This window comes from Heloderma suspectum, chromosome 5 (assembly GCF_057233095.1).
Source record: "Heloderma suspectum isolate Gila_16-S chromosome 5, 16-S_ref, whole genome shotgun sequence".
NCBI lineage: Eukaryota > Metazoa > Chordata > Lepidosauria > Squamata > Helodermatidae > Heloderma > Heloderma suspectum.
This window is the reverse complement of record NC_139462.1, coordinates 196,650,671-196,670,931: the sequence shown is the minus strand read 5'-3', so window position 1 is coordinate 196,670,931 and position 20,261 is coordinate 196,650,671. Positions and strand designations below refer to the sequence as shown.

General features: G+C 44.2%; 1 protein-coding gene across 3 annotated transcripts; it reads right to left on the bottom strand.

Annotated features, from left to right (window-relative positions):
* Window positions 1-147: 147 nt before the first annotated feature.
* On the bottom strand, window positions 148-20,082 carry SRI (sorcin). 3 transcript variants are annotated; one of them, XM_084858944.1, is made up of 9 exons: window positions 19,981-20,082; window positions 19,334-19,426; window positions 15,509-15,592; window positions 12,000-12,069; window positions 11,141-11,184; window positions 9,893-10,040; window positions 9,141-9,254; window positions 6,669-6,727; window positions 1,746-3,955 (listed from the first exon to the last, which is right to left on the bottom strand). In XM_084858944.1, the coding sequence occupies exons 1-9, from the start codon at window positions 20,029-20,031 to the stop codon at window positions 3,929-3,931; spliced, it is 690 nt and encodes a 229-aa protein (XP_084715070.1). In that variant the 5' UTR covers window positions 20,032-20,082; the 3' UTR covers window positions 1,746-3,928. The 3 variants fall into 3 exon arrangements, with proteins under 3 accessions (XP_084715071.1, XP_084715070.1, XP_084715072.1); XM_084858945.1 differs by lacking the exon at window positions 19,334-19,426 and having other exon boundaries at window positions 148-3,955; XM_084858946.1 differs by lacking the exons at window positions 15,509-15,592; window positions 19,334-19,426 and having other exon boundaries at window positions 1,747-3,955.
* Between the last annotated feature and the right edge of the window lie 179 nt (window positions 20,083-20,261).

Genomic DNA, 20,261 nt, shown 5'->3' with positions numbered 1-20,261 from the left:
GACGTATGCCAATGCAGAACCCTGGCCATTATATATCATTGTACACCTGAATATGGCTTTATCATCAACATCAATAAAGCCAGCTTTCCTGTAAATGAATAAAAATGTTCCTTTTTATAGAATTGTAACTTGGAGATCTGAATTCTTGCACTTTTATCATCATAGTATGCATTACTATGAGAATATTTAATACAAAATGACTGATTTCCATGGTTACTAATGTACTGTACCGTCAGTAAAAATGACTTTCAAATAAATACAATTGTGGTGTGAATTTTGGCGCTTGCAAAGTTATACAGTGCGGGAAAATCCAAGCTTTCTAACAGAGTGGTATGTTCAGGGTCCACCCTCCATTTGCAACTATTTGTTAGAATAATAATCCCAGATAGTTAATTTCATAGCAGATAGTATACCTTCTGAAATACAAATTCAACATTTCTGACAATTTCATATGCTATCAGAGTGAAAAACTAATTACTGGCACCATGGTAGTTGTCTCTGGCTGCTGGATTATACTAGAGCAGGTGTTGGCAACCTGGTGCCCTCCATATATTTTGAAGTATGATTCCCATCACCACTGACCACGCTGGTGGGGGTTTATGGGAGTTGTCGTTCAACATATCTGGAGGGCACCAGATTCCAGCCCCTGTGCTGGATCAGGGGTCCCCAACCTTTTTGGATCAGTGGGCACATTTGGAATTTTAAGACAGGCACTGTCACAAAATGGCTGCCATGGGGGGCACAGAATACTCATTTCCCAGAAGCCTGAAAAAAAAGTAACTTTCTCAAGAACCTAAGTACAAGTCAGAGGTAGGGTCTGATCTCCAAAACAAAGCCACTCTTTTGAAGCCTAATAAAGATGGCGCTGGAAGGGAGCACTTTGTTTTGGGGCAAGCCAGCCTCCCAAATTAAAAAAAAAAGTTATTTAAAAAATCTTAAATAAAATAAGAACCAGGAGGGGCAAGGAGCGTGGCAGGCACCAAGAGAGGTGTACATGGGCACTACTTTGGAGACTGCAGTTCTAGAGCATATCAGACCTTTTTTTTAAAAAAAAAAAAGAGGGACCAAAAAGTTCTCACGCTCTTTGTCAGCAGGGTGTTGCTAGAGCAAACAGGAGCTAAAGCAAATTGTTTAAAGGAGAAAAGTCATCTTCTTTAAGGAAAGCAGACTTCAAGCTGGTTTCCCCCTATCGCTCACGGTTGGCAAGGTTTGGCACAAAGATGGCCGCTTGGTTGCTGGTATGCTTCTCTCCACACTCTTTCACCAACTGCATCCTCCCTTCAGTTGGTAGCCTGTGGATCTTGGGACACATCAGTTATTAAGCATAAGACAGGCAGAAGGATTCAGCCACTAATAGGCAGAATTTAGAAAAATGGTTGTGTGGCCAAGACAGACGGAAGAGGAGGCTTCAGAAGTCTTACCCCCTGAAGGTTTGAAAATGAAGTGTGAATGTTCCCTTATAGCAGATTCAATTCCCCAAGGTATGCCTTTAATCATATTATCAAATAGATACTGTATCAGCTATTGCAGCACACTGTCAATATAGAAAGCAATAAAGTCCTGTTAATGTGTTTCTTCCAACACCCAAAATAATCACATAGGGTTAACCTATGTCAACCTAAGCACGAAAGTTGTACTTTGCTACTTCCTGAACTGCTTAGACTACCCCGGAGGTTTGGAAACGCTCTCTAAAGAACATTAGCTGTATGTTTTTGCAATGTTGGGATGATGGAATGGTTCGTTATTGTCAAACTTGTTAGCCATAATTTATTATGCAATTACCAATAGTACAGATAATACATACAAACAGGATTTTAAAAAAACAAACAGTTTAAATGCTGGCAGTTTAACATTTTACGTTGAGTGTTGCAAAATTGCATTACTTTGTAGATTTATGGATAATTCAAGGCTAATGTAATTCTAGAACAGGGGCAGGAACCCCACAGTTCTCATGCAGCCTGCCGCCCTCCAGGCGGCTTGCCAGGCCCCATAGCTCCTCCAAATAATTAGAACTAAACTATATCCACACTGTTAAACTAAGCTGTGCACAGTCTTGTTCTCGCCCTTCTTCCATGTCATATATCAGTCATGGCATCCGTGTGAGAAGCATAGACCATACCAATATGATCAACAGCTTCCCGGAGAGGAAGCCAGCATTCTGATCGAGAGAAAAAAGTCCAGCTATGTTTGGTTTATGGTTAAGTTTGCACGTAACCAAGGAAACATGGAGGAACTGTGAAGGTGTCTCAAAGGTCAAAGCATGTGGGACTCTTTTACAAAGCAGAAAGTTTCAATTATTCTCTCGCTGGCCAGAATGTTCCCTGAAATCTGATAATTCTATTTAAATGCAAACAGAAACTGGCTCAGACCAATTCACATGGCTAAAAAGCAGTGCACATTTTTTTCCAAGCTTGTGGCGCAGAAGCAAGTAGAATGCTGGCAGGTAAGAAATAGCTTTTGCCATCAAGTAGAGCACGAACTGGCAGTTAGATTGCACGCTTCCAACTAAGTTCACCAGTAATTAGCATGCCCAGTTTGTTACTACTTCCCTGGCCATATTGAGATTATCAAGCAACAGTAAAATAAAGTAAATCATTGTTACCTACTATGCCACAAAATTGAGAACCTATAAAGCGTTCCCTTTCAAATCTTGACAGGTTGCCAGATTTCAATCCAGAAATCACACCTACATATTTTAAAGAAGTCTGAAGCTGTTGAACATAGTTGGCCAATCTGTCCTTTACTCAGCTTTCTCCGTTTCGAGCTAGAAGCAACTAAAGATAAGGTACAGAGTTTGGAGGAAGGGACCTGTCTCTTTTAACCTATCTCTAGCACCTACTATAAAATATGGGCACTTAAAGATATGAGAAGTTCATTAAGATAAATAATTGCTCATTTTAATTAAATAAAAGGTGATTATACTGCAGTTCCTTTTATAAATGTGAACGACGATGCTCCATGCACATGCATCTAAACGTTTTAGCAAAATAGGGAACGTTTAGTAAATAGTTTTATTAAAACTAAGTGGATTGCATCCTGACTTAGTCATGCATTGAAATCAATTATACTTTAGTCATGTCTTAGTGTAATTTCAACGGGTCGACACTAAGCATAACTAAATCTGGATTCAACCAGTATGTACGACAGGAAGGGCACAACACAGAAGTTGGGCATCTGCATGGTATGAAGAAAAACTCCCCTCACAGACACATTTAAGATATTCATTTAAGATTTCTCCCAACTCTCAGTGAAATTATGGCCTTGTTTCTAATTTGTGCATCTGTTTTAGTACAAATACATGGAAAAGTTTTATGTTCGTTACCCAATGCTATCTTATGTCAAAAAGCCTAAATTCAAAATATGCAGTATGGCACAGTTGAATAAATTACTAATTGCATGTTTTCTGCTAGTTAAAATATTAAGGGGGAAATTCAGGGAAAAATATTAAAAAGATAAACAGAACGGTTGGGGGAAGTATGTCCTTGTTTACTACATAGGAGAGGGAAGTCTTTCAGTTTATTCTGGGGCCCAAAATATTGTTCCTACAGGCAAGCTCCACTGACATTTTATGCACTTATTTTACTACATGCCCAATTTCCTACCCTATGGGCCATCTAGATGGCATAGGTACAAAGCATGTCCCAATATTAACAGTTTCAGTACAGGAAGAGATGCTAAAGGGAAAACTAAACAACTTTTCTACTTTCATATCAAGCAAATTATAAATATGCAAGACGAATCAGCCCAAAAGAGCATTTATTGTGGTTTCCTCCTTTTGTTAGTTATCAAAACTATAAAAGCATATAAATCAATATTTATAAAATATGCAAATACCACTATTTAGTTACACAGCCATGATAATTTTTGGTGCAAAGCAAAACAAAGTGGAATGTGGATCATGCTCATCAGTCTCTTCCTGCAGCTTGAATCAGATGCTCATGATACACTGGATGAACTGCAAAGAGAAAAAGCACATGTGAAGCACGGTGCATCACCACAATCTCCTCTACCGCTGCAATGCTCTGCAGCAAGGTGCTTGTAAAGCTGGGGTGGAGAATGTGTGGCCCTCCAGCTGTTGCTGGCCTACAACCCCTATCCTCCTCAACCACTGACCATGCTGGCTGAGGCTGGCTAAGAGTTGCGAAGGATGCTGCTGTGAAGGATGCTGGTGTGATGCCTTTAAACAGTGTTTAAAGGATGCAAGTAAGATGCCTTTAAACAGTGGCTTTAAATGGTATTTAAAGGATACCGGTGTGATGCCTCTAAACAATGTCTAAAGGATGCTAGTGAGATGCCTTTAAGCAGTGACCTTAAACAGTTTTTAAAGGATGCTGGTGTGAAGCCTTTAAACAGCAGCTTCCAAACTATTCCTAGGAATGTTCGAGTTCTTCGGATCAATGATCAGTAGGGATGAACGGGCCTCCGTGAAAGCCATCTGATCATTACTGATTTTCTCCTACAGACCAGGCACATCCTGGGCATGTCAAGAGTTCACATGGAGCCAGGTCCCACAGGTCTGGCTGCTGTTGCATAAGAACTGAGAGTGCACTCCAGAATATGCCCCCAGAAGTTGCTGCTATGCAAACCCGGGACACTACAAAGACGTGTGGCTTCCTTAGGACAAAGCAGTATGAAAAGGCTTTCCCAAGACAGGGAACTTGAAAAGCCACTGCCTTACAGCATACATAGACATAGCAGCATACTAATTTTGGTCCCCTTTTGAAGTGTCCAACTTTATGTCAGTCTAATAGAACAGACTCGATGGCCTTGATCACATTCCTACATGGAGAGGGCGCTCAGTGGCAAAACACATACTTTGCATGCAAGAAGTCCTGGGGAAAGACTATCTGAAACCCTGGAGAGATGCTGCAAGTCCATATAGACCAGGGGTCAGCCACTCAGTGTCCTCCAGATGTTTTAGTTACAATTTCAGTAGTTCTCAACCACTGGCTATGCTGGCTGGGGCTGATGGTAGTTGTAGTCAAACCATCTGGAGGGCTGCTTCCACCTAGTATAGACAATCCTGAGCTAGACAAACCAAATGGTCTGTGTGACAAATCCCAGCTCCTCCCGCTTCTTTCTAGAAATGTCTCTGAACAAAGGACATGGCATTCAGCATTTCTACACATCTGCATTTCTACACATTTCAGGCTGACCCTTCACTCTCATGACTCAGCCTTATGTTTATTTATTTGTTATATTTCTATACTGCTAAATATTTATTAGATTTATTATAAAATCCCTACGTGGCTTACATATACATATTAAAATCACATTTAAAATACAAAATTTTAAAAAATTCCAATTACAATAAGAATACAAAGAGCAGCATGGTTAATTACATTTCAAGCTGGGGAAAGCCTGGGTGAACAAGTGCATTTTCAGGAGGCCTTTGAAGGATGCCACACTTTCTGCCTCCTGGACTGCATGAGGGAGGGTTTTCCAATGGGTGGGTGCCAGTACCGAGAAGGCCTGCCATGGAGGTATTGTGCGGTGACATTTTGTTAATTTCAGAATGACCAGCGAGGCCTCCTCTGACTATCTTAAACATCAGCTGGGTATATATAAGGGAAGGCAGTCTGCTGGATATCCTGCTCCCAAGTTGTTTAGGGCTTTGTTTGGTAACATAACCTTGATCATGGCTGGGTAGGTTAAATAGGTGCATGGAAGACTCTCCAGGAGGATGCATGAGCAAGTCCTCCCAGGCTAACAATTGGTCAGTTTGAATTTCCCGCTCTGGAAGCTGCCCAGCCCCCATACAAATAGCTCTGGTTTTGATTCTTTTTTTGGTCTTCCCATGGCTGGCAAAGAGTCAAGACTGGACTCTTGCCATACTGTGGAGTCCCAGATGTCTCCTCACCTGAAACCTGCTTTGGTGAGCGACTGTTTAGATCCAGAGTTTTAGTGAGCTAGTTTGATGTTCCATTTTATTTTAAAAGCAATGGACCAATTTCTGAACTTCTCTCTGCTTGGTCCTTTAATAAATATACTCCACTGGAAACAAATTGGCTTAGTTCTTTGCCTAGCCTGAAAGCTGGCTTCACTGCTTGACAGACATGCTAACCTGGGAGTTTAAAGGAAGTTTAAAGGAAGCTCTGGAAAAGGGGCCTATCCTTCTCTTTAATGTATCAGCCTGCATTCTCACATACCCAGGGCATGAGAGTTCTTATGAATGCAAGTGGTACCTCTGGAATATAGACAAACGGTGTCTAGCAGCCTGTCCAACCTTGCGGGGTTGGAGGTGCAAACATACTGGTTTATCACTGTCTGATTCGACATAAGTCAGTGCTTCCATTGTTTCTATAGACTAGTCTAAGAGCATAATCTGTATACTCACCTACGTGGTCAGTCTCAATGAACTCAACGGGACTTCCTATGCACCATGTGGCCTCCTCCCCTCCTGCTCCAAAGCCCCCAGCCAGACAGCCAAAATCGGCTATCTAGCCACAAATGCAGGGCAGGCGGAGCACGGAGGGGATCCCCTCTGTGCTCCGCCCACCCTGCATTAGATAGTCGGCCGCCTCCAAGTTCAGAGGCAACCAACTATCCCAACAGGACTGTGCCCCAAATGGGTGTAACTGGTCAACATCAGCTCAAGGTAAATCTAGAGAAAAAGATCTCTAGATCTTTGCACCAAGAGAGAAAAAGACCGAACTATGTCCACTTACATCATCATACTGGAAGTTCACCATGCCCTGCTGTGCTGCATCCCTTCTTCGAAAACTATCTGGGGAAAAAAAAAAAAGTACAGGAAGAATCTGAGATTAAGAGAGGAGCCAGGATTTACAAAAGCACTATAAAATCACCAGTATTTGCAAATTCAGGTATGATAAGATCGCAAACACCATTGCAACCGCACAAGTTGGTCTCTAAAAACTGTCAACTACTGTTATTAAACATACTACGGGGATTTTTCTTTAAAAAGTGTTGCAAATTTGTTAGCGATGCTTTTGGGGGGGGGAGAGGAAAGCTTAACGTTTTTCACCTTGTTGGTTCATCCAACGCACCTTTGTTTCTTTCCTTCCTCAGAGATGTATACAGCAACTCTGGGTCCTTGGCTGATATTAGGATATTTTGAAAACCAGTGCCCTCACCCACCAACTGTGCCCAGGCAGAACATGGGGGGGTCTTCCGAGGGAGAAACTATTCACATGCTATCATCAGGAAGCAATTTCCAGTTTTATTATATGGAAAGAACAAAAGATAGAGATAAAATGGAGGGAGGTAGCTACAAAAGCAATCGATCAAACAAACTGGAAGACAGGGAAGAAAGTTTGAAAATGTCTTGTTTGGGCATGGAGATATGAATATGTGGTATTAATGTTAACCTCAATCACCGAGTTTAACCCAATTTTTTAAATATTTTGCTATGCATCTGTAGGAAACCCCATTTGGTTAAGGGAATGTTCCAGGTCTTAAGGCAGCTCCAGGGTAGACAATAAGAGTGCCCCCAAGAAATCCAATTCACATAGCCATTTTGGGAGCTTTTTTCAGTGAACCCAGACATATTGGGACAACCTTTAGAATGTTGAAAAACATTGTTTTTCTGTAAATGTAAACTGGGCAACAAGATGGACCATTTGTGAGAGTTCTTACATAAGTGCAAATCTACTGGAAAAAGTCAAGTGTGTATATTTCAACTTCCACATGATGGAGTTGAGTTCCACATGATGGAGCAAGAAATAAAAATGAAAAAGCCAAAAGCAAACTATTCACACGGTAAGCATACATGGGATATGCCTGCTCATTCTGTCCAGTACACAGGATGGATCGCCTATAACAGCCTTCCCCAACCTGGTGCCCTCCAGATGTTTTGGACTGCAACCCCCATAATTCCCACTCAGCATGGCTGTGCTGGCTGGGGATTATGATAGTTATAGTTCAACACATCTGGAGGGCACCAGGTTGGGGAAGGCTGGCCTATAAGGAGCAGCAGCAGCTGGGTAGCAGGTTTTGTCTTGAATGTACAGCTAACTATAAGGTAAAAAAGCACTGATAAGATTAGGCTCAAGACATTAAACTGTTAAGTGACAGATGAATTCAATGCTGGTAAGAAAACTGTACTTAAGGCCTGCTCATCAAAACTTCCTCACCAAACTAGAAGGAGGTTTTGAGCGGGCTCTGCCCCAGGCCCGGCACTCTGCAAATCTTTACCAATTACTTTGATGAATGGGTAGAAGTTATCCTTATTAAGTTTGCAGATGACACTAAACTGGAAAAGACTGCTGAGATCACAGAAGACAGGAATAAAATTCAAAATGGACTTGAAAGAATGGAAAACTGGGCTGAAACTATTAAAATGAGGTGGAGAAAAATGCAAAGTTCTGCATTTAGGCAAAAAATATCAAACACACAGGAATAGGATAGGGGAATCCTGGCTTGGCGGTAGTACATGTGACAAGGATCTCAGGATTGTAGCCAAACACAAGCAGAAGATGAGCCACCAGTGTGATGCAGCTGCAAAAAAGGCTAGTGCGGTTTTAGGCTGCATTAATAGTAACACAGTTTCCAACTCATGGGAGGCAATTGTTCCACTTTATCCTGCACCAGTGCAGCCTCATCGGGTATACTCTGGGTGCCATACAGTAGTAGATAGACAAACTGGAAGAAGTTCAGAGAAGGGCAATGAAGACGGCCAGTGGTATGGAAAATAAGTCCTATGAAGAAAGGTTGAAGGAACTGGCCATGTTTTGCCTAGGGAAGGAAAGTCTTAGGGCTGTGGGGTGGGAAGACACAGGATAGCACTTGTCACATACCCGAAGGGCTATCACATAGAAAAGGACGAAGACTTGTTCTTGCTCTCTGCTGCTCCAGAGCGCAGGGTTAGCTCTAATGGGCTTAAAATGCATGAGGGTAGAGTTCGGTTGAACATTAGGAGAAACCTCTTGACAGCAAGAGCAGCTTGACCATGGGGCCAATTATCAAGGGGGTGGGCGGCTCTCTGACAGCCATTTGTTGGGGATGCTCTAGCCCCAGATGTCCTGCATCAGGCAAAGGGGGAATGTGGCCTACAAGTTCCCCTCCAAGTCTGATGTTTCTGGGAATCCCTCCGCCCCCCAAGCTTTAAATGAGCCCGATTTGATAGAAGCAATTTAAAATATCAGCCAATTCCAAGAGTAATGCCACAAACCCGGACATACCAGTGAGGGCTCGGAGTTTCACGCAGCATGCAATGTAGTCATCAAATGAGATCTTTCCACGTGTGCTGAATCGTTTCACAATGCCATTGATTGCCTGGGGGCTCAACCTAAATCCTAGATGAAAGAAGGGCAGAAACTCAGAGCAAAAGAGGTTGAAAGAGTATCCTATACACCAGCCTTCCACAATGTGGCAGCTCCTCAGATGTGTTGGGACTACAGCTCCCATCAACACCAGCTAGCCTGACCATGTGCTATATACTGACAGCAAACTCATTCTCTGAGTGTAGATCCTCACGTAGCCAGGAGAGCACACCGTGCACAAGCGGGAGATATTTAGCTGGCTAGGAAGAACCCCAACGTTTGCAAAAGTTCAAAAAAGTATTATTAAAAAATCTTAAGGGGTGGAGAGGAACTCCTCAAAACAGCCCAATGAGGGCTGAGCATGCTCAGTGGCCACAAGAACGCTCACAATGCAATTGGAATAGAGCATCCTGGAGCAAGGCACAGCTGAAGCCCTGAACAAGAGCACTCCCATGCAGCAACATTTTGTTGCAGGTCCCACTTTCAGGATCTAATACTATCATGTGTTTGAGAGGGTTTTTTGGCTACGCTTTGCACTGATGGTTGACAAGGGGATGCACTCTGCCAATAATGACTGGTACGTGTCCTCCATTTCTATGAAAAGGATCAGCAGATGGTTTCTGTGGATTTTCCTGGCGATTTCCAGCTAGAGGTGAAGTTTTGCAGCTCACCCATGGCTGTCAAGGCTTTCTGCAGCTCCTGAGAATCAACTGCACCACTGCGGTCACTGTCCACCTGCATGAAGTGTTGCCTCCAGCCATTCAGCACTGCCCAGAGCTCTTTAAATTCATTGAAGCCCAGTGTACCAGACATGTCTCTCTGAATTGTGGTTAAGGGCCAAGTCAGTTCAGTAGCAAGACCAATACAAGATTAACTTTCTTCAAGGCCATGCCATCACTTCAAGAGCCAGTGTAGTGTAGTGGTGAGAGTGACGGACTGGGAGCCGGGAGATCCGGGTTCTAGTCCCCACTTGGCCATGGAAGCTCACTGGGTGACTTTGGGCCAGTCACAGACTCTCAGCCCAACCTACCTCACAGGGTTGTTGTTGTGAGGATACAACGGTGAGGAGGAGGATAATGTAAGCCGCCTTGAGTTCCTTGCGAGAGGGAGAAAGGCGGGGTATAAATGCAATAAATAAATAAATAAATAAATAAATCACGCTCAGGAGGGTTACAGCACCGATATCTGGGACAGGCTGATGCTCCAGGACTTGCCTTTTCAGTCAAAGAATTCTGCCGAGTTCAGCTGCAATCCTATGCACACTTACCTGGAAGCCTATTGAACTCAACAGGACTTCCTTCCAAGTAGGCATGTACAGGATTGCACTGTGATGTTAACATAAGCGTGGGGTGGTAGGCAAAGGTAAACTGCAAATTCACTCTAGTAGAAAGACAGGCAAATGCTTGTACTGGATTAGAAGTCTAAATGTATGGCAAGCAAGTGTGCAATTAGCAATTTAAATTATGAACTATGGATCTAACTATTTCAACACAGCATATTACTTGCTTGTAGCAGCATGGAAAACTTACAAGTGGAAAATGTCCACGTCTTCTCCAGATATCCCTCTTCTAAGGGCCGCTTTATACATGGAGGTTTCATTTCCAGAAAGTGCGAAGTGGCTCAAACCACAAGCTTAACAACCAACTCTGAACTGATAGTTTTAAAACATCCCCGCCCCCAAAACCTGATGCCTTCCAGATGTTTTGGACTAGAACTTCCATCAGCCCCAGCTAGAACAGGCAGTGGTCGGGGTGAAAGGAGTTAATAGTCCAAAACATCTGGAGGGCAACGGGTTGGGGAAGTCCATTTTAAAGGGTTAGAAATTATTTCAGCCAACAGAATTTCCTCCATTATCTCAAAGCAAGAAACAAAACACGGAACACAAAACATTACAAGTCAGCCAGATGCACAAAGGATACATCTAGCATGGAGATCATGAGCCTGCACGTCTCTAAGTTGAAAGCTGTTGATAGGGGAAACAGGAAAACACATTAGTCAATACAGACAGTGATACTAATGATTAGTCAAAGTGCATTATTTATACGAGTACTTTCATCCCCCTTTCCCAACCTGCCCAGCAATGTCTGGAAAAGACTGGTTTTGAAGGCAGAGGAGGCAAAGCACAAACAGATTCCTGAACAGTCATCCAGAAGTATACCCAGGGCCTGCTCTACCCAATGGCAGAGTGAGACAGTGGCCGCTGGTGGCAGATGCTGGGTTGTGGGGAGGGGGCACAGTGGCGGTTCCCTCTGGTGAGAGGATAGAGCTGTGTGTTCCTGCTCTGCACCCCCTAAGCTAGCAATGCTTGCTTTCTTATCAAACCTATTTTACTGTTTTAACAACATAACATGCATCATTTATCACTTAGCATACAGAATTGAACTATTTGGCATATTTATTAAATTTACAGAGCAGTTTTATTTAGTTTCCTAGGCCAGCTTTTAGGGAAACCCTTTCCAAGGCCGCTTACACAAAAGAAGCCAATGCATGTTTACTCAGAAGTAAGACCCCACTCTGCTTAGTGGAACTTGCTCTCAGGTAAGCATGCACAGCATTGAAGGTATGCACAGCCTCAAAAAATATGAATGCCTTGCAGTGCAATCCCAGACATATCTATTCCGAAGTAAGGCACCGTTTGGGACAATTTCTTGTTTCTAGATCCATGTGTATATTATACCTGCCAACTGAGGATTCATCTGATGACCTTATGCTATAATAAAACTATGAGTCCTGAAGATGCCACAAAACTCTTATTTTGCTTAAACTTGCAAAACTTACGTTTATAGCTGCCTGAAATTCCTGACTGGGTCAGACACCTTTGAAGTTCATCAGCATCTATTTGCCCATCCTTTGGAAAACAGAAAAGACATCACTCCAGTTTTACTTCCTTTATACTCCAAATATTTTCTTCTTTGCTAACAGTAAACCATTATGAAGTTTCTCAAGACAACAGGCATCTCAGGAGAGGACTCACCAGGCTGGGTCACAGACAACAGAGCCAATTAGACATAATGCCAATACTATGTTTGACAGAACATGCTTCCACGCTCCCTCCCCCCATGGCCTTTAGTAACTTTTGATCCTTGTTTGAAAGTGAAACTGTGGTATAGTTCTATAAAGTATACTCTCCTAGATGCAAACCCAGCAATCAGAAATAATAGTTTTCCAATTCAGAAGGAACAGCCAGCTATGGTTTGCAGCAAAGATCAGGAGTTATGAACTGCCACCTGTGAAGGGAGGATGGAATGCTCCTAAGGCTGGTGCCTCCTTATTCTCAAAAGGAGAAACCATAGTTTGGCCTTATATCTGAATGGACACAATATCAAAGGCCTGGTTCAACTCTCCACTCTATCTTTTTGCACTAACCAATATTCTCAGTTCAAATTGGTCTACTATTAATCGCCTACATACAAAAAGAGATACTGACATTAACGCTGCTTGTGAGAATCATTTTATAAATATGATCTCCCCATGCTCAAGTGTCAGCCTCAGCAGATTAAATTTACCTCAAATGAGATGTTAGAATATTAGTGTCATCCTCTAAAACGCAGTCAAACTAGATCCAGTAAAAAGAGGGTGTGTGTGTGTGCGTGTATCCATTTCCCAGGATAGGAAATTCTGACATGTTTCAAACATGTTGGAACAGACTTGTTAAAAGAAATTTTGGGGAAAAAAAACTCTTAAAGGGAAGGACAACATTAAAAGGTGCCTGTCTCCAGTTTGAACCCTAATTCCCTTGCACATTATCACTCTTAGGGCCAATATGGATATAAGGGGAAACCATAGTTCCTTCCCACTCCATGAATGTGTCTGTATGACTCTCAGGCTTACGGATTGCTCCCATTCCTTCCTCTTGCATGGTTGTGAAGAGAAGATCAGAAGGGTTTCACTTTTTCACCATAGTTCCCTATTATGTCTGAACGCTGGGAGCTCTAGTTTGTTTAAACCCGGAGTGGGGAACGTGTGGCCCTCCAGATGTTGTTGGACCACTACTCTCATGATACTTCACCATGAGCCATGCTGGCTGGGGATGATGGGAGTTGCAGTCAACAACATCTGGAAGGCCACAGGTTCCCCACCCCTAGTTTAAACCATGGCTAATGAGAACATGCCAGGATCAAACCATGGTTTCAGATCCTGGCTTGCTCTGAAATGAAAGTTCCCTGAGTAAAATTATCACAGAAAATATAGCTTAAAAGCAGAAGTGAAATCTTCCAGTCTTTTCATCACAACCACATGGGCACGTGGAAATCCAAGGACTACCATGTAACAGGAAACTATGGTTTCTGTTACATCTGAATCATCCTTGAAAATCAATTTTAAACACACTGCCAAGTCAGAAAAATGTAAGCTGTATATCAGAAGTGGAGCTGGACTTGTAGGATGCCACAACCATAGGGAGTGAAGTGATAAACTGTTAGTAAACCCCCATTCATAACTGCAAGAGCATTTTTATAGACCCAGGTGCAGTCTGAGCTTTGCAGCAGAACAGGTCTTCGGCACATGCTGATTCCCTGGGCATCTTCTGCAGAGCAGATGAGAGGCAACAGCTGGAACAGTACAGTTTCTTCAATTTGCAAGACTGCAGGGATCTCCAGTTAGCAATAGGTTATGTTATTTCTAGAAGTGCTAGACACCAAAACAGGGAAGTGTAGAAAACTACAGTGAAGATATAGGAATAACTTAACTAAGCATAGTTAAGGAGCTGTCTTACTTTTTGGCTCGTGGTGAAGTAGAGGGACTGCAGGACTAGAGATGGAAAATTTCTAGAAATTTTGAGGCCATGGAAAAAAATTTTTTTGCGGGGGGGAGAGGACAAACTTTGGGGAAAATGGAAAAAGAAGCAATACTTATTTAGCGCTTTTTACAGATCTAAAGTCACTTTGTTGCTTCAAGACAGCCTTTCCAAGCTGGTGCCATCCATATATTTTGGACTTCAATTGCCATCAGCCTCAGGCAGCATGGCCAATAGTCAGGAATGCTGGGCACTGTAGTCCAAAACATCTGGAGGGCACCAGCTTGGGGAGAGCTGCTTTAAGAACATTAAGCAGCCTTTCTATTCCTAAAGTTATTTTATGTATAACTGTGCTCATAAAATTATCGTTATATTTCAAAACTTTTAAAAGTGAACTCAGTAAATTTGTAATTATTATCTGAATAGATTAGAACTACATTAAACGACTGCTACAGCATCAGAAACACAGGACTCTATAGAACAAAGCCCAAACTGTCAAGAATGCACATTTACTGTCAAGAATGCACAATGGTGACTCTACTCACATGTTGGGAAACTGAGCATAAATTATCAGTAAAATATACTTTAGATCAATAGTTTTAATAAATCAGTCAAAGAATTAAAGAAATAACTATGTTGGGAATCTTACAGAGAGGACTAAAAAACATCTTCCCCCATGGCTTCATTATTTCCAGACATTTTACATCCCTAGTCTTTTTATAAAAGTGTTTTTATTACATAGTTTTTAGAAATCATTTTGTGGGGAGTAACAGCTAGGTAACAATATATAAATACTTCATCTTACATTCTAAAAGAAAATATTTAATAATTTTCAATTTTTCAGAGAGAAAAAAAACAATCCTCAGAAAAAAATGGGGAAAATGTTTTTCCCCTCTCGTTTTCCAGTTTTTTTCTGGGCCTTCACATCTCTATGCAGGACAGATCTTGATAAAGGTGTATCTCATGGCAGTGGCAAAGATACAGGTGCTGTATATATTGCTGCAGAGATACGGTACATCCAGAATAAAGAAGGATGGATGACGGCACATCATAAATTAGATCTGCAATAAAATGAACATCTTCGGACACAATCCTATCCAGATAGTCAGCAGCCTCTGAACTTGGAGGCTGCCGAATATCCAATGCAGAGCGGGAGGAGAGTGGTGGCTTTGTGCTCCAGCTGCCCTGCGTTTCTACTAGACAGGCGATTTCGCCCATCTAGCAGAGGCGAGGGGGAGGAAAGAAGGCTGGGGTGGCCTAGGATTTGTCTTATGGCCACCGCCCTGGTCTCCTTCCCTCCCCTGGGAGCACCCTCTTTTCCCCGTCTCCGCACTCTGTTTTCCGAGCACGGAGAGGTAGCAGGCGTGGTTTTCCTTGCGGCAGGTACAAGGGGGAGGGGGCGGGGAGTGTGATTTCCTGCCTCCGAGGTCGGAGCCCTGGTACCAACCTCACAGCCAGGAAACCGAACAATCCTATGTCCCCCAGACGCTGTCTGATGGGCATAGGATTGCTCTCTAATATTGTCATGTCATCTTGAAAATAGAAGACATACCTGCCCAGCTACTGCAGCAAAATAACCATACAAGGGATCTTGAGCCTGACCAGGAAATGCTGGTCCTCCTGGAGCACTTCCATACTAGAAGTAAAATGAAATATAATTAATACTTACAGCGCAGTCCTATGCATGCTTACTCAGAACCACATTGCACTGTGCTCATTGGGGACTGCAGCCTTCAGGCATGCAACGCTTATTTGTCATCCTTCCAGCAAAGCTCATTTTAAGGATTGTTCCATAACAAGCTAACAATCAACTCCTGACTAGTAGTGGGTCTAGGTCTGACCGAAGAACTAACCAGAGCAGCCCTGCCCAAGCCCTCCAGATGCATTGAACAACAACTTCCATAATTTTTCAGCCAGCTGTGGAGAGCAACAGGTTGGGGAAGGCTGAACTACAGGACATTTGAAATCAAACAAAAGGGCAATATAAATCATGGCCCTGGTCTGAACGTGATGACAACTCATGGATTGTTTAACCCATGGATTGTCAGGGCCATGAGAGAGTGACTGAGCACTGAGAGCTGTTTCTGCTTTATATCTGGTTTACAAAACAACTCAGGAACTGGGCTCTGTTCCACAACATGTGAACCCAGAACTCTGTGTTGCTGAAGGGGGAAACAACCCAGAGTTTTAACTCACGGTTCTTTGTTGAGTTAAACTCTGGATTGTTTCCCCCTCAACAACCCAGAGTTCTGGGTTAGCCTGTCATGGACCGCAACCCAGGAAGCAGTGAGTGGGTGAGAGGCTGCAGACTCCAGCATGGCCCCAACCAACTATGGGTTCGCACATAACCATCAACCATGGTTGTTACATGCGAACCAGGTCATGGAGTCAAGCCACGTTTCCCACTGATACTTTGTATAGTTCCTAGCCACTGATGCATATGAACTGGTTAATCTAACCAGTACAATATGTTACATTTCCAACTACATACTGTAAATACCTATCTCTTAGGGTATACTTTGTATAACGATCTATAGGGGGTTGGTTCACAACTGACTAACAGCAGTGCTAAAGCCAGCCACAGAGCTACTCCACCGGAGGAGAAGAGGTCATCTGGTGAGATGGCACTTCCACCCTGGAGGGCCCCCCAGTACACCCATGGAAAGCTCTGTGGGCACTGATGTAGTGCTGGTGGTGTTCCCACTGGCAGTAGGGCATGAAACGTGTCACTGAATGGGTTTGTAGGGGGTAGCCTTGGATCTGCAGATCCAGAGCCACCTAATTTCCCCAGTACACTCACAGACTGGGGTAGTTATTTTCCTTTCCACTGGTGTCAGTGGGAAGAGAAATAGAAATATTGAAATTTGCCTTAAAATATGTTTTAACTCTTTTAACCTGGTGTTTCATTGTTTTATCTTTGTTGTTCACCGCTCCAAAATCTTCTGATGTGGAGCAGTATATAAATAGTGTAAATAAATAAATAAAATAAATCACCATGGGGGGCGGAACACCTCCCCGCAACCTCCTACCCTGGACACCACAAACTGGCTGGTCTTAGGAAGGGGAGGTGCCTCTGCCACAGAATCTATCACCACCATTTTAGGATTGCTGTGTCAGTTAGCTACTGTTTGTTCCCACTGAAATCAATGGGATTTAAAAACTCAAGATTTGCAGGGCATGGTCTGAGGGCACGTGATGCAGCCACCTTGCTGAAGCTTAGGTAGTCTGGGTCTGGCCAGTACCTGGATGGGAGACCACCTTGGGAATCCCATGCAACTGCCTTGAACTCCATGACAGAAGTAAGAAGAGATATAAATATACCAATTAAAATTAACTTGCCCCATAATGGGATAAAAGTTCAACTAACTTAGTCTGGATCCAACCCAAGGTCTTTCTTACAACCTGTTTTCTTCTGTGAAAGGAATACAGGAAGTTGCACGCTGAAGAATGTTGCCCTTTCTGCTTTCAAGTGCCGTTGCTTGTTTCACTTTCCCTAATTTTCCTGCCCTGCCCTGATCCCACCCAGGAACACCAAGAAACTAACAATGCAAAATATTTGCTCATTAAAGCTGATGTGCATTTTCACATGGGCAACTGCGGGCCCAGAACTTTCTAGCAGCAAAGGCTGGAAGTTGCTGGGTGGAGATGTTTATTTTTAATATGATACGGAAATGTCCTTGTTTGTTTAGAGAAAGTAAATACTCATTGAGAACTGAACAAATTGCATGGCTCAGTCAGTAAATAGGCATATACAAAATTGCTGAAGCAGGCACAGTGGATGATTCTCTTAATATACAGCTTGGCATCTCCGTGTGCCAAAGTCTGGATCCCAATGCATGTGATAACTTGCAGTCTTTGATCCTAGGTATCAAGCCGCTAACAACAAGAAAAACATACGACACAGTCATATTTATAAGAGCTCAAAAAGATTCCTCCCATGGTGGGGGGATCAGAAGAACAGTTCAGTTAAATGTGCTTGACAGAGGGTTACTGATCTGTTTTAAGAGATTACAAGTGAAGACTTAACAAGCATGTATTCTTGATTCATTTTAACCAGATTATTCTTTTAAAATGGAGAAATATTTATAGCCTTTTTAAAAACTGATTTTTATGAAGAGAGATCATTGATTCTATTTACCCCCTAATGCAGGCTTATCTAATCAAGGGCCCTCTAGATGTCTTGGACTACAACTCCCATAATCCCCGGCCAGAAGGACTAATGCAATCCAACACATCTGAAGGGCACCAGATTGGGGAAGGCCTCTGTAATGCCAGTGGATTGTCTTACAAAAGGATGATCACATTACAAGATGGAGTTCAATTGTCATCTGGGGAAAAACAAGGAAGGGGTGTGGGAGAACAAGCCATTTTTATACTCAAAACACAGTAAAACACACACACACACACACACACTTACTTCAAGCAGTTCTTCTAGCTCTGAAGTCCCAGGTGATATGCAAATAGAAACTTTTCCCACTCCTTGCTTTTTAGAACCACTCCTCAAGTCACAGAATCCATTTCTCCTGCCTCCAAAGAGCCAGTGTGATGTAGTTAGAACAGGGATACACAAGCCAGCACCCTCCAGTCATTTTGTACTACAATCCTCAACCATTGCTCATGCTGGCTGGAATTGATGGGAGTTGTAGTCCAAAACACCTGGAGAGCACCATGTCATCTATTCTCAAGTTAAGAGTGGGAGACACGGCCCTGGGCAATACCGGCTCAAATACCTACTTAGCCATAAAACTCACCAATGACTTTGGGCACACTGCTACCTCTTGGCCTGAACTACCTCACAGTGCTGATAAGAGGATAAAAGGGGTGGGGTGAGAGAACCCTGTATGCCACCCTGCATTCTTTGAAGGAAGCTTGTGATAAAGGTGTAGTTAATAGTTTAGTGGTACAGTGCAACATGGAAGAATCCCACACCGTAACACCTTGGGGCATCTGCTTTGCATACACCAGTGTAGCTTTCAACCCTAGCAGATGGGGCAGAACCTGGCACAGGCTGAGCTGTTGGAACACGTTTGATGGGGGAATCAGAGATGCATTCAGTCTCCCTAAGTAGAGCCCCATAAGACGCATTCACAAGTCACAGATGAAAATAGGTCAAATCCATACAATCACCTTGTGGCTCTTCGAACTGCTGCACATACCATCTCACTACCTGTTGCACGCAGGTCACGTGCAAGTTCCACCGCACACAGCCTTTCACTCTTAGCGCGCCCTACGCACATCCTGAAAACCGCTTCGTCCCTCGTACAGGGGTGCCTGCATACAACCAGATCCCCACAGACAGGCAACCAACATGCAGCACTGTTTCAAGCACTTGCAGCAGCCACGAGATGCCCATCCCCAGAGGTTGCGGGAATCGGACCTTGGGATGCCTCGCTCCACGCATCAAAACGGAAGAATCCAGTCCTTTACTACACTGCGTAAGGACGCCGCATTGAGCAGTCTGGACAAGGTCCTGCGGAAGAAATGGCAGGGCCAGGAGATTCCATCGCGCTCAGCGGGAGTTACTTCGGAGCAAAGACGAACAGGACTGCAGGGCTGATTTAATTTAATCACACCGAGGCAGACCAGCGCCCCATCCAGCTCAGCGCTGACGGGCAACGGCTCTCCAGGGCTTCGGACACGTATCTTGCACAGCCGCCGCTGGAGATGCGGGGGGGCTGAACCCGAGACCGGCTGCGCGGAACGCCCGCGGGCTCCCCACCGAGCTGCGGCCCTTCCTCGAACCCGGGCGGGCCAGAGCCTCTCCTCCAGCGGCGCGCAACGCGACTGCCAAGATACGCCCGCGCGCGCCGAGCCAGCGCGCGAGGAGTTCCGCTCCTCGACCTCCGGCTCTCTCTCCCCGGTCGCTAATCGCCCGTGTCCCCCTTGGCCACGCACGGACGGGCGTCCTGCAAAGCCGTGACTCGGCACAGCGCCTCCGGAGAGAGCGAAACCCGCCCAGAGGCGCCTTGAGCCTCCGCTCCGGGCCGCCCTGCGCCCCGTTCCACCCGCCTCGGGCTCGCTCACCCCGCCCTGGTAGTAGCCGCCTCCAGCGCCAGGATGCCCGGGGTACGCCATGATCCGCTCTCCGCAGCGCTGCAACAGGCCCAGCCCGACCTGCCCGGCTCCAGCCCAACCCGGAAGGAGCCCGGGTCGACCCACTTCCACGAGGGGACGGAGCGGGGACAGCGCGACCCAAGAGGGGCCTCTTATTGTTGGCCTGCAATTTCCGGACGGGTCTTCGATGTCCTTCGGTCTGTGCCTGCTGTTAGGTTCTAGAAAACGAAAAGGGATGGCAGATTGCGCGC

Excerpts from the sequence above, each read along its gene's own strand:
- SRI (XM_084858944.1), bottom strand. The coding sequence starts at position 20,031 with ATGGCGTACCCCGGGCATCCTGGCGCTGGAGGCGGCTACTACCAGGGC. Across the intron at positions 9,255-9,892 it reads GAAAGCCTTGACAGCCATGG|GATTTAGGTTGAGCCCCCAG; the intron begins GTGAGCTGCAAA and ends TCTTTCATCTAG. Across the intron at positions 3,956-6,668 it reads TGAACTTCCAGTATGATGAT|TTCATCCAGTGTATCATGAG; the intron begins GTAAGTGGACAT and ends TTCTCTTTGCAG.